Genomic DNA, 14,968 nt, shown 5'->3' on the forward strand with positions numbered 1-14,968 from the left:
CACCCCAAAATTTGCCCACTTATTTATACCCAATCGGCTTTCATATCACATTCATGTGCATACCTCATCTAGGCCATTCATCCATATCATCGTTGTTATTCAGAATTGATAAGAAAAGAGCTTCTGCAGAAGAAATTCCTGATAAAAAATAAGGGAAGATTTGAAGTCTGATTGTATGGCATCATTCCCATTGAAGTCCTCCTAAGATCAGGGTTTCATCGTCTCCAAGCCAAAGCTTTGATTAAAAGATACAATCCTCAAGTTCATCAGGTTTCCCAAATTAGGGCTTTGACCAAAGTTAATCCTGTTGATTTTTTGGTCAAAATTTAATCAGGAGATGACTTTTGGATATGAAAATGTGGTTTCCTTGAAGAAATATTCGTTGAAGCTTCTCTAGTTGAAAGTTGATTGAGAATTGGGTCAGGAAGTGATTAATCGGGAAAGTCATATGGAATCGAAAAAAATCAGGAAAATATCACTTTTTGGTCAAAGTCAAAGTCAACTGGCAAATATTGACTCGTGGTGAAAAATCGGTCAAAGAAAGTCAGCAAAATGAAATAAAATCAAGAAAATGTCAAAGTTACCAAAATTGGAAAGTTAGTTGAAAATTGAAGTTGCCAAAATGGAAAGTGCTATACTTAGAGAAATTTTGAAAGATTTGAAAATGGTTGACCAGCTCACTTCAGGTCAATTTTACACGTATTTCAAGGCTTCGGTTCAGAAAAGTCACAACATCAAAAATGTTCCATTTGTGGAATATAATAACTTTGTAGTTGGGTGTTTTTTCAATTGAAACGTGGTTTAGAAGATACACAGGTTTGAAGGTGAGAGATTCCATGTCATTCAAGGCAGTTGCTGGGCAAATTGCTGGGTGCAGTGCAAGCCTTTTCTCAAACACATGGCGTGCAATTTTTGAAGCCAATTCTAGATGATTATACACGCCTCATGAATTCAAATTACATATAAACGTGCTCTCCTCCATGAACTCTACACAATGAGCAAGGAACCATCTTAGTTGAATGTGTAATTAATGAACTAGGAGGTTTCAAAGTGGTGATCATGCAAAGACATTTCATGGCGCATAGCTGGGCAAGGATCTAAGGCACGCGCGAGGCATTTCTTCAAGCACATGGCGTGCCAATTTGAATGATGATTTTCAGGAATCGCAAGCATCCAATTGACTCAAATTCGGTATCAACTTACTTCTTTCCATGTCATCTTTCCATTGATATCATGAACACAACATTTGGTTGAATGTGAAGAAAGATATAGAATGTTAAAGTCATGCTCTCGCTAGTACGCGTTCCATCAAGGATATTAGGTCAGGCCCAGGGCTGCGTGCACGAGCATGAGGTCATGGCGTACCAACAAGTTGATGGTCATTTTACATACACCCACAATAACTATCTCAATAGTTCTCCAGCATCAAACTTTTTCTATTATATGCCCTCTTCACATTTACTTTGAGCATGAAATAAATGGTGACTCATAGAAAGAAACATGGGCACACAAAGTTGGCTTCATATGTGTTTGTACAGAAAAATGACGAGCCAATAAAACCTTGTAGCTGAGCATGTGTGAGGTCCAAACATCAGCATATTTCCACATCAAGCCATGCACGGTTCTGAATTGCAAAAGGCGTGTATAAGAAGTACCACATTCATCCATCCTTGCTCATTAAGTTTAGAAAAAGAGTTACCCTACAAGCATCCCCACCATAACACTTATACACCATCCTATATAAATCATGAGCCTTCACAATAAGAGGGACACTTCATTTTTCAGTTCACTCTCTCTTCACTTTTTCCAGAACTTTCTCACTCTCTCATTCTCACTTTTCCTCTCTCTTTCACCCTCACCATCTTCAACCAACTCCATAACAAATTCCTTAACTCCATAACCGTTTCTTCCACCATAACTACCTTCATCAAGCATCACCACTAAGATCAAGCTGCAATAATCATCATCATCTCCTTCATTTGCACAACACCGCCTCTATCAAGATTCATGAATCATCGTCGCTATTATTGAGAGTTCAAGATCTTCATCATACTGAGTTTATTTCTCAGTCAAAAGAGTCCATCTCGAAGTGCCTCACATTCATCTTCTTCAAAGAACAAAGAGAGCAATTGGATTCCTCTTCAAATCTTGATCAACATTTTTTCAAGTAAGTGATTCATTCCATTGCATTAGAAGCATGTATAGGCCTGGAACCCGTCATCAGGGATTGGGTTAGGACAATTAGAACCACCATGTTTTCAAGTATGTGTTGCATTCTATGTAAAAGTTTTGGATCTTGAAGTTTTGATTTCTGTTTGTGCGAAATAATGTTGGTTTGAACGTTTAATCCATGTATTTGAACTCTATGCGTGACGAGGATTGATTTGATATGCACGTTGTTGATTTTGGTGAAGATAGCAAAAATTAGGGCTTAGTTATTGCGTTCGGTTAGGATGTTAGAGGCTTCAAATCAAAAAAATAAAGCCGGATCCGTGATCAGCGGCGAAAAACGAGTCAGAATAGGTTAGTTTTTTCTGTTTCTGGGTGGTTCGGTGGCGGACCTACGGCGGCGCCAAACGAAGAAGACAACCGGAGCATCTCCGGCTCCGGTGGGGTTTAGGCTGGGTCGTTTTTGTCCGTATTAGGTGGCAGGGCGTGATTGGGTTTCTTTCCAAGCGTTTCAGCTTTTGTTTTTTTCCATATGATTGATTCATGAGGTGGCGCATTGTGATAGGATAGGACTTTGTTTTGTCCTTTAGTCACTTAAAAATGAGTTTGACCCATTGATGCTATGTGTGTGTCACGTTTTCTTCAGTAAAAGAACCATGGTATAATATATAAATGGCATGCTGACATTAAATATTTGAAACAAAATAGAAGTGAAATAAAAAATGGAAAAAGTGAGTTTGTTGTGCAGACTGGGCCACATTCTTCTTCGGCTTAATCCGTTTTCATTTCTGCACACCCCTGCAATAGGCCCATACGTGCTAACACATAGAATCAGTTCATTGCTAATTGCTAGTTCACCCCCAGTTCTAGGCAGACTTAGATTTTGTTTCAATATTGTTTCTCCCATAACTTTTGACTCAGTGACCAGTTTTCCTTCAAATAAAAAATCAATAAAAATATGTTTTAGATACTTCTATGTGTGTAGATAATTGTGGTATTTTTTATAAATTTTTAGAAATTATTTTGCTATTTTTAATAAATCATTCGCTTTGGTATATTCATGTTTCTTTTGTTTTTGATAGATTTTGCAAATTAATTTCGTTTAGTACCTTAGGATCAGAATTTAATCACCAATTTTTGTATGGCCACTGTAGACTAATCCATGATATTGTGTGTAAAAAATGAATTCCTAATTCTTTGTTTTGATGGGTATTGGGTTAGTTTCGTTTAACTCGATTAACATGCGTTTCTAATAGACAATTGTGACGTTTGTGCCCTCAAATTGAAATGCATTCATGCAATAATGTTGGTTCCTTTTCGTACATATCATTAGGGATGTTTATAGGTCCTAGGACCTGGAGTTGAATTTTTTAAGTCATGTTTTCTTATTTTACTTGATTTTTCTTTCTCACATGTAAATAACTTGCTTTTGGCTAACGATTGTACCATAACTTGTCCAAATGACCTATAATTTTGTGTGAAACTTTGTGACTTGATTTCATGATTGTTTAGACCTATAAAAGAACTAATATGCTACTGACCTCAAATTTAGTTCACGTGTTCATTTGCTTTTTGTTATGACTAAATGATGTTTGTTCGCTAATTGTTAAGTAACGATTCATGCGATACTTTGGTAACTTCTTGTGAATATTTTCGTGTGATGCCATGATGCTTTTGTGTTTGATTTAGGATACTAAATTCCTTGGTTTGATACTGCCCTAGGGATTTCTTCCCTCTTTCTCATGCTTTGCCTCTTCTTATACACTTTGATTGTTGTTAGTTTAAGAGGCGACGATTGTTTGTTCTTCCTCCACCTTTTGTGGATTGTTTTCTCTTGGGATTCATTGTGTGTAGTCTCTCTTAGGAGTAGACTTGGTTAGGGACTTCATTAAGTCACCTACCTTGCTTGTTGCTTTTGCTTATCTCTTACTATATGCTTACCATGTTCCCTTAGGGTGGTGACTTCAATCTTCATTAAGATTAGTCACATAGAACAACTTAGGTTATAGTCTATGCATGATAACATAGGTAGAGGTCCCTTATCCTTGACCTTAGGGCTACTTGTAGATTATAATAACTTAGATTAGAGAATAGGTTAGTTCCCCTTTGTTCATTCTTTTTCTTTTTCAACATTAAAACACTAATAAATAAAGATGCGAATCACATTAAGAAAGTGATAGAGAAATGAGTGGGATTCATTCCCTAATCTGTTTCTCGATCGCTTAGTGGCATAGAAATGAGTGGGATTTATTCCCTAATCTGTTTCTCGGTTACAACTTAATGAGAGAGAAATGAGTGGGATTCATTCCCTAATCTGTTTCTCGAACATTAATTAATGGGATAGATATGAGTGGGATTCATTCCCTAATCTGTTTCTTGAACATTATATAATGGGATAGAAGTGAGTGGGATTCATTCCCTAATCTGCTTCTCGATCATTATACATTTTTATGTGATTCTAATCGCAAAGTAAATTCCCTTAAAAAATACTCAACCAAAAACACTTAAAACACTTAATAAAGGCTCGAATTAAAACAAAGTGACGAAGTGGTGCGAAACCTTGTATTGGGTTTTGTTCACCATGTAGTTACATAAAAAACACAAACCCAAGTTCATTCTTTTGCCTTGTTAGGCGCTTAAGAACAAGTTAAGTCCTTTCTAAAGTAGGCGTATAAGTCTCCAAAGATCGAGCATCGTGGATTGCGACCTTAACCTCTGTTCAACTAAAAAACACAAAACAAATGGAAACTATGGAGCCGAACTACAATCGCTCTGATTCCTTGTAAGGGATACGTAGGCATTGGGTCGCGGGGCCTAAGCGAGCACACTTGTAAATAATTCCTTCTTTTCCCCGTATTTCTTTTGCATGCATTCACATTTAGGTTTAGACATGGATACACACCCTTTAGATAGAAACAAACATAGGTGGATACCATCGAGTACGATGGGCGTGAGGGGTGCTAGCACCTTCCCCTTGCGTAACCGACTCCCGTGCCCTGTTCTCTGGTCGAAAGACCTTGTCCTTGTTCTGAGTTAGGTTTCCTGGTATTCCTTTCCCTTATGGGATGAATATATTAGTGGCGACTCTGATTCCATTTTTTCGCGGTAGCGACAGCTGGCGACTCTGCTGGGGACGTTGCTAGACTTGTGCTAGTCCGTTCTTAGCGAGTCGATCCTAGCCTTTGTTTGTTTGTTTATTGGGTGTTTCTTTGTTTGTTTGCTTATATGTTTACATGTTGTGTATATGCTTGCGCATCATGTTTATTTTCCGCTTGCATATCATGCATCTGGACTATATTATGGGTCCCCGTGGGGACCACATATTTTCTGCTTTGTTTTGCAGGTTGGGTGGGATGTTTTATGAGGTAAAAGGCCCAATACCCAGGCCAGAGTTGACACATAGGATACCTAGGATAAAGTGGATAGTCATGACGCCAACAGAATGTCAGGTTCTGTTGATTGCGATCATGAGACCCACGACCAGCCGAGACTCGAATGGGATACCGTTGTTGGCATGTATTTGCAACAATGATGGTGTTTCAGGAGAGTTGTTAACGCTGGAGACCTTTTGACCTACCTTGACCTAGATTCACCTATGAGTGGGGTGGGATATTCATGACAGGTACCGTTGGTGACTGTTCTATTCCGTTGGTGACTATGGTTCTTGTGGGTTTGTGGTATCTATGCCGGACTTTTGATCCTGCAACATCCGATCTTGTTCAGAAGCAACATACACCTCTCTTATATGGGGAGGACCTTTCATTGCATCATACTCATCATAGCATGTTTAATTTAAAAAAAAAAGAGAAAAAAAAAGAGAAAAGAGATTAATATTCATATGCATGCCATTTTTTCAGGGTATCCAAAGTCAACAACTCTCATCAAGAATGGCTAACAGTGGGACCGTCAACAAAAAGACTACGAAGCATACCTTCTCTTGCAGTTTCTACCGTGAGGATATAACACCTTTGGTTCGATTGAGCACCCGAGTTACTGGGCAAAATTTGGATGAATTCAGAAAGACTTATGGCCACATTCTGCTTATGTTAACTACTCGTATTGATGAGTGGGGTCTCTACACTCTTCTTCAGTTTTATGATTCTGAGCTACGCTGCTTTACCTTTCAAGATTACCAACTAGCCCCTACCCTCGAAGAGTATGCACATATTCTTCAAATCAAAGTTCAACATAAGGTTCCTTTTGTGTGTGCACCTGAGAAGCCCAAAATGGATCGCATTGCTGATGCTCTTTATTTGAGCATGAAGGACGTTAAGGATAACTGGAAGCCTAATGGTGGGACCCATGGATTCTATGTGAAATTTATGATGAGGGAAGCTGAAACCCTTGCTGATAAGGAAAAGTGGAAAGAATTCAATGCTCTCCTGGCCGTCATGATCTATGGATTAGTGATGTTCCCGAATATTCCAAATTTTGTTGATCTCACTGCCATTTGTCTCTTCATGGATCAAAATCATGTACCCACTCTGTTGGCCGACACTTATTATGCCATCCATTCTAGGTATGGGAAAAAAGGATCAGTTGGGGGTTGTTTGCCAATACTGTACGAATGGTTTTCTTCACATTTGCCTAAAAGCGGAGCATTTGTCACTACAAGAGATTCACAGAAGTGGCCCCAAAGGATTATGGGACTTACTACAAATGATATTGTTTGGTATCACCTCCGAACAGACATCGAGCAAGTTATAACCAGATGTGGCAGTTTTGGCAATGTTCCTCTCATAGGGACAAAAGGAGTTATCAACTATAATCCGAAGCTAGCACTGCGCCAGTTAGGTTTTGTACTGAAGGACAAGCCTTTGGATAAAGAGATATTTGAGTCCGTTTGCTTTGAAAAAGGAACCGATCCAGAAGGTTTGGAGAAAGTAAGGAGTGCGTGGAACAAAATTCATACAGAAGACCGAACTACCTTGGGGGGAAAGAATGCTATTGCCAAGAAAGCTTATACTGAATGGGTTGAAGAGAGGGTTAAGGAGCGCCTGTTGCCTTTCCCGAAGGTTAGCCCTCTCTATGAACAACCACCTGAGATTTTAACTGCCACTGTACCAGCTGAGGAATACAACCAAGTACATGTGGAGAATATCAGGTTGCGAGAAAAAGGGGAAGACGCTAAAATAAAGTATTTCTTGGTGGATCAGAAAAGGGCTGAATTAGCACATGAGGTTAAAATGCTGAAAGGAGGATCTTCCAGAGTTCAAAAAAGGGCTAGAACTGAAAAGGGTGAAAGAGCTACCACTGTTCGTATTGAGGACCATCAAAGGGTTATAGAAGAAGCGGTGAAGAAAGCAGAAGAAAAGCTCAAGCGAGAATACAGAGAAGATTTAAGGGCTCACAAGCTCAGAGTAGAGAAATAGGCCAGGGCCGAAGTAAAGAGTTTGAAAAAGAAGCTTGAAGAGGAAACCACTCAGAGGGTAGCAATCGAGAAGAAGCTTGAAGAGGAAATTACTCAAAGGATAGCCGTGGAGACGCAACTTAAAGGTAGTCATCTCTGTTCCGCTCGACTAACAGAAGAGAATGCAAAGCTCAGAAACCAGATAGCAGAAATGGAAAGTACATCTGAAAAGAATACCCTCCCTGATTGCAAAGGATGTGAGAGCTTGGTGGCCCACTGTGATATGTTAGATGGGCAGTTGTTTCGCAAAGATGTGGTGATTCAAAGTTTTGTCAAAGGAAGAGATCAAGAAGTGACCAAGAAAATGTTTGATGAAACTAAGAAGTGGAGCGACGAGCACTTCAGACAAGGAGGACCTTTGTTTTACACCCAGATGGATTAGTGTTTGAGCTTGTATTTCATGACCACCACCAGGCTTGTTGGATGGGGTCCTTTATCTTTTCTGTTGTTCGAACTATCTTGTCAATGTATGGGTATGCCCAAACTCAAAAGGAGATTATTAATGAAATTTGAGTCTTTTGTTTCCTCTTGATGCTTATCTTTTTGTCACATTGTTAAACATTCTTGATTAATATTAAATATTTTGGATACTCTGAAAATGGCACCTCACATCATATGCACACATGCACCTCATGCACATCATGCACAAACAGGTACATCAGATGGTGTTCTTATCTGACTGATCAGGTTTTCTCTTTCAGCAATTGCACCTCCGCCTACACATCGCTACTACACAAGGGCTAATCACTCACTGCATATGGATCAGTTAAGGGACGATCTTATCTAGATGAGAACTCAGGTTACTGCTCAGATGGCTCAGTTCATGGAAGTCATGCAAAACATGGTTGATCGCCAAGAAGAACTTAGAAGCAGGATGGACACAGTTGCTCAGGTTGTTGCGGACCCTGTCATACCCCAATTTTTGACCTAAGATACCACCTCATATCATTGCATATGCATCATTTGCATCTCTAACAAATTGCATAGTTTGTGTTTGCTACTTGTGACTCAGCAGGATTTAAACAAGAAATCACTCGTCAGTACAAGTAACAAATCAACTAGGGTTTTGTTCTCCCTTCATCTCAAATGAATCATCTTCATCAACAATCAACATTTGGTCCTCAGAGATTCATTTCAACAAGCTCAACAGCTTTGAATCAACCAGATTAGGGTTTTGACTGAAGTTAGCATACTCCTGACTTTTGCTCAGGGTTTGACCTAATGACTTGGGACATGACCTCAAGACCCCAAGTGCATCATTTTGACCTAATCTATTGACTCAAGACATCTCCTACACAAGGATTGATCAATAGTGAAATTTCAAATCATCAGAATTAGGGTTTTGAACTATCAGGGACTGAAATCAGGGATCACATTTGGGAAACCCTAAAAATCCCCAGGAAGTCAATCAAAAGTTTCAATAATCCTCAAATAATCCCTATGACAAAATCCAATGGAAATTACATCTCAATTCAAGACCTACAGTCATCAATTTCATCTGGTCGACAATTAGGGTTTTTGACCTAATTCACTGAACAACTGACTTTTTAATCAGGACATGGTGCCACAACTCAAACCATGGCTCAATATCCTCTAATGCTTCAATGTGATCCATTCATACCATTCATATGGTGAGGATAGCCTGTTTCATTTGAAATCTCCAGAAACGCGATTCGTCTGAAAAAGTCAACTGTACAAGATCACCATTGACTTTTGGGGAATTTTGGTCAACCATGACTTTTGAAGTTTTGAATCATCAATATATGATATATGAAGTCATTTGATCAAGAAAAATCAAGAAAATCAATCAAGAATCAAAAAGTCAAAAGTTTGACTTTTCATACTTAGAAAAATTTCTAAGTGTTTTGCATGGTTTTTTCCAAACTTTGGAAGGGAATTTCTCAAAATTTCACCTACAAACTGAAAAAAACTTCCAACATGAAAGTTGTAGATTTTGATCCAATGAACAACTTTGACACATATAATTTTTTTTCAAAAGATCAACCATTTAAGAGAAATGGAGCTTCAAAGTTGGTACTTTTTGAAAACTTCACTTAAAACCTCATTTTCTTCAAAGTTCATGGATCTTTTTCACCCACTTCCTTAAAGATCTTGAAGAAACTTTCAACTAGGGTTTTGAAGTGTGTAATATGAGCTTTCCAAAATGTCCAAGAGCATGAAAAAATATGGAGTGTAGCCATGGTTTTGAATTTTGACATTAGTGAGCTTTTCACTTAGAATTTCATGCCATTTTCACTAAGTTATGCACTATTCTACCAAATGATCCAATTGATGACACATAGAGGCAATAATTGAAAGATATTTCTGGTTTGAGATCAGAATGGAAAGAGATAAGAAGCTTAGAGAAATAACCATGGTTTAGTTACTTTTAACCATATGCATTAAATGTGAAAGATTCCTTTCTATCCTTTAAGCCAAATCATCAAACCTTGAAGCAAGTTGCAAAGCTCTGAGTTCAGACTCTTTGGCCTATAAATAGAGGTCCAAACTCCATTCAAAATCACACCAAAGTCTCACAAATTATAGGCTTTCTCTTTCTTTCTTAGAATGCAAGTTTCTTAAGTTTCTAAGAGGTACAAAACTCAACCTCCAAACCCTTGAAGTTATGGCCAAAGTGATGGTTCTAGCAACTCATAAACATCATATGGGATGTGTTTGAACCACTCACACACCCCAAATCACCCCAAAACTCAGATTCACTTTTCAACCTCCATATGAACACATAAAGAGCCTTATCATGCCAATTTTCATTCCAAATCATTTCTGTCCAAATTAACACTTCCCACACCTCACATATATCACATATGAGCTATCCAAACACTCATCATCAACCAGAAACATCAGAATCATCAAGCTCGATTCACACTTAGGCTTAACTGCAGATCGAGTACCTCCAACTGCTCCAAGTGTTTTCAATTCACTCCAAGCATCCAGACACCTTCCATAAGGTTCATTGAAGCTGTCCAGATTGAGCAACAACATCTGTAACACCTCCTTTGCAAAATTCAATCTCCAGCTTGGCCGTTTTTGAGGTAAGTGTTCATGAACTTCAAACTCTATCATACATGCATCATAAATGAAAAACTGAGTTACCATCTTGTTTCTGCACCATCACTGAATAATAACCCTCAATCAATTGCATCATATCATGATCATACACGATTTCACAAAGATTTGTCATATTAGGGTTCTTCGTGTTCATCAGAGAATTAATCATCTTAGAGCAAAAAAAGGTCATCATCATGTTCCTCGTCCAAAACCGAGTGAGATAGACCCTTTGATCGATCAAAACAACACAGATTTGAAGAAATTCAAAAATCAGTTAGGGTTGTGTTCTTGGCGCCTGATTTGGTTTGGGAAATTCAAATTCTTGATTTAAAATATATTTTACAAAACGCGTGTGTTTAACAAGCCACAAGCGTGGCTCAGTTGGTCCATGTTTTGGTCAGCAAGCGTGGGTGCGTGGGTTCAAACCCTGGTAGGACCAAAACCAATTTTTTGACACTATTTTTCTTTCTTTTTTTAACAAACTTCATCATTTAATTTAACCAATCAAATCAATTCATTTTTCATTCATTTTTTACACACCTCTTATTTAATATACATATTTTGACAATATCAAAAAAAATCACAAAAAAAGATTTATTTAATATGTTTTTAATTAGGTTTAAAATGATACATTTTTAAGTATTTTTAAATACTTTAAATATTGTTTTTTATCTAATTTTCAAACTTAATCACTTGTAAATACTTTTTGTGATCAAACCCTAATCACTTAGGTCTTAATTGAGTATTAAAACTTGTTTTAACTTAATTAAGTTGACTTTTGTCAAATTCAAATCGTTTTAAGACGAGCGATCGCGATTCTTTTTCAAAACGATGAACCATTTCTTTTTGATTTTCAAAAGAAACCATTGATTAAATCTTTTTGATTGATCAATTAATTTTCAAAACGAAGTGGGGCCTCTCGAATATTAGAGAGTGTAAGTCCCATTTCTTTTCCTTTTGTACAGTTTTTTTTTTCAAAACAATAAAACATTCTTCAAAATAAAATCTTTTCAAACAATTTTCAAATCATTTCCAAAACAATAAAACTTCAAAGAAACAAAACTTTCCAAAAATACCATGGGCCTCCATGTAGGTATAAGTCCCAAGCCCTTTTGTACATACCCATTCCTGTACATGAAATTAGGTATTTCATTGTACACACACTTTTGTACATACCTCGATCAATTTGTTTTTTAACTTTGAAATGCAAACCAAAAATGAAGGTTTTCTTTAAATCTTCCCAAAAATACCATGGGCCTCCATGTAGGTATAAGTCCCAAGCCCCTTTGTAAATACCTGTTTACATAGCTTTGAATAAATTCAAGTGGACCTCTCCTCGAGTATGAGTCCCGAGTCCTGTGTATACAAATGGATCATGCTTACAGGTATATTTCCTTCATAAACTCCATTATATACACACACCTTGTCATATATATGTGCTTATATATAACTGTTCATATTTGTTCATGTACCTGTTCATACTTGTTCATGTTTGTTCATATGTGTGATATGTGTGCTTGTTCAACTTAGTACAACACTAGGTTCCCCATAGCCTCCTATTGGGCTTCGTGCAAAGAATCTCCCTAGTTTAGGTTAGGACATAGAGTATGGTTTCCCGGTGAAATCGCTCTAAGAGCTCAAACCAACTACACCATGCCTCCCCTTGGGCTTTGTACAAACGAGTGTCCCTCCCATAGCCTCCTCTTGGGCTTACAATGCAAGGACCCTGGATTGTCCCTCCCATAGCCTCCTCTTGGGCTTACAATGCAAGGACCCTCGGATAGCCTCCTCTTGGGCTTCGTACAAGGACCCACGGGCTTCTTATAAGCATCCCCAATATCCAAATCAAATACCCTAGGAGATTAGACATTTTTCATCTCTATGATAGGAGTATCTCTTCTATATCATCACAAACAATCAATCAATCAAACTTTTTTGCCACAAGTCTGGCTAATCAATCAAACTTCTTTTTGCCACAAGGCTGGCTAATCAATCAAACCGTTTTGCCACCATACTGGCTGATTAATCAAAGTTTTTGTCACAAGGCTGACTTCATTGAAACTTTTGCCACGAGGCTGGCTGATTAATCAAAACTTTTTGTCACAAGGCTGACTTCATTGAAAGTTTTTGCCACAAGGCTGGTTAAACAAACAAAAACATCTTTATCATTCTAAGCGCCATAAGTGGCACAGCCCAGGGCTTATAATGAAAAGATTTTCAAACAAAAATCAAACAGATGTATGTGATGATATAGATTAGATACATCTAGCATTTAGACGACATTTGTCTATTTTCCTTTGCTTCCACTAGCATAAGTGGGAACTACGATTGCTCTGACTTTCTCAACATCCCTTTGAGAATACGTAGGCACAAGGTCGATCCTTGGCGAGCAAAACAAAACACAAAAAACCGTTCAAACTTTAGCACCCGTAGACCCCGAGCTACAGATGCTCTGATTCCCTCTAAGGGATATGTATGCAGAGGATCGCGATGATCTTTGCGAGCATAATCAAACAAACACCTTAGGTCCCACCTATTTCACAAGAACCTCTCAATAACATGGAATGAAAAACAAAGCAAAGAAACCTATAGAGTACTATAGATACGTTGGGTGCTAATACCTTCCCTTCGTATAACCAACCCTCTTACCCAAGATCTCTCCCCCCACTTTTAGGTTATTGCAGCTTTTTTCCTTTTCCTCTTTTGGAAATAATAAAAAGTTTGGTCGTTACAAAAGAAAAATCATTTTTTGAGCACTCGAGCCCAAAGAAGGCATCAGGTGTCTCATCCCACAAAAAAGAGGAACGGAACGATTTTTCGCCCGCGACAGAAAAATGGCGACTTCACTGGGGACCATCTTTTTATTGTTTCCAAAGGAAGGGTTAATTCTATTTGCTTTATTTTTTATTTCATTTTTTGTTATATGTGTGGTTCTGGTTCTATTACATGTGTGGTTCTGTTACAAGTGATACATTATGGACAAATCCTAACCCGGATTAAGTACACATAAGAAATTAGGTGGAGGGTATAGTCATGTGCAGGCGCACGTGAGAATCCTTCCGCTCAGTGGAGGTTCCTTGTTGGTAATATATGTTTAGCATGTTTCGTAGCGAAGACATTATTACTTTCATTGAACTGTAGAAGCTGAGTTGGCCGTAGAACCCCAACCCATCCTGGCCTTATTAGGTTGTGGTGCAGAAACTATTCAGGTGAAGACTTAGATTAGTTGTCATGCGGAGAACCACACTCAGACAAGTTTTTCTTGAGAATATTGCTGGCTCATGAGTTTAATTGTGGAAAGCCGGTAATATCCGAAAGAAAAATGTAGACTCTGACGTATCAGTAGAACATGTTGTGCAGGTGATTAACTAGAACTATCCCATTTTTGGTTCTCTGACCTCATGCTCGTGACTTTGGACCTTTGAACCTATGCGTTACCATGTTTGCGTTACCATGTTTGTGTTACCATGTTTGTGTACCATGTTAGTGTTACCATGTTTGAACTACCATGTTTGCTTTACCATGTTTGAATATGTGGCATCCATGCATCCACGCATGCATACATTCATTAGAAAACCCATCTTTTTCCAAAAAAAAAAAACATGATTTTTCCAAAAAAAATTTAGAGAATTTTCTTTGCAAACATTATAGGATTAAGTTATGGAAAAAAGGTATACCAAAAAGTACGGTTTCAAAGCGCCTGATGTAGAAAGACTGATAGAGTTAGCATCTTTTGTACAAGATCCTTCTAATTTTAGGAAAAGTTATGGAAAGCTTTTGCCTATCCTGAATACTCATGTTGATGAAGGACTTCTCAAAACTCTGGTTCAGTTCTATGATCCCGTCTACCGGTGTTTCACCTTTCCAGACTACCAGTTGGTACCTGTCATACCCCAAAATTTGCCCATACTATTTCTCATACGCAATCTCAAAATCAAGACATAAAGCTCCAAAACACACTCTCCTATACAAAGGCTTTGAATTAGGGTTTGGTTCATTCAAAGAAAAACCACTGAATAAAGGGCTCAAAATGGTTCCATAAGGTCAGCAACATCCCCATAACCCTAAAATCATTATTTGATCAAGGGTTGATCATAATGATGCAAGGAAACATCAGAAGAGTCAAAAGTCAAGAGTTACTATTTTGGGCATGAACTAAAAAAGTCAACCAAACTTTGAAAATTCACCAAATATTCATACTTCATCAGAAATTTTCCATCCAAAGCTCATTTTGAAGGAAATTTGATTCTCTACAATTTTGTCTCTCACATACCAATTCTAAAAATGTTTCATTTGAGAGATATGGACCAAAACATTAGA

General features: G+C 37.9%; 1 protein-coding gene across 1 annotated transcript; it reads left to right on the forward strand.

The window, feature by feature from the left end:
• The first annotated feature begins 6,056 nt into the window (after positions 1-6,056).
• On the forward strand, positions 6,057-7,541 carry LOC131604296 (uncharacterized). Its single transcript, XM_058876742.1, has 3 exons — positions 6,057-6,362; positions 6,444-7,273; positions 7,379-7,541. The coding sequence occupies exons 1-3, from the start codon at positions 6,057-6,059 to the stop codon at positions 7,539-7,541; spliced, it is 1,299 nt and encodes a 432-aa protein (XP_058732725.1).
• Positions 7,542-14,968: the final 7,427 nt, after the last annotated feature.

The sequence above is a fragment of the Vicia villosa genome, linkage group LG5 (genome assembly GCF_029867415.1).
Source record: "Vicia villosa cultivar HV-30 ecotype Madison, WI linkage group LG5, Vvil1.0, whole genome shotgun sequence".
Lineage (NCBI taxonomy): Eukaryota > Viridiplantae > Streptophyta > Magnoliopsida > Fabales > Fabaceae > Vicia > Vicia villosa.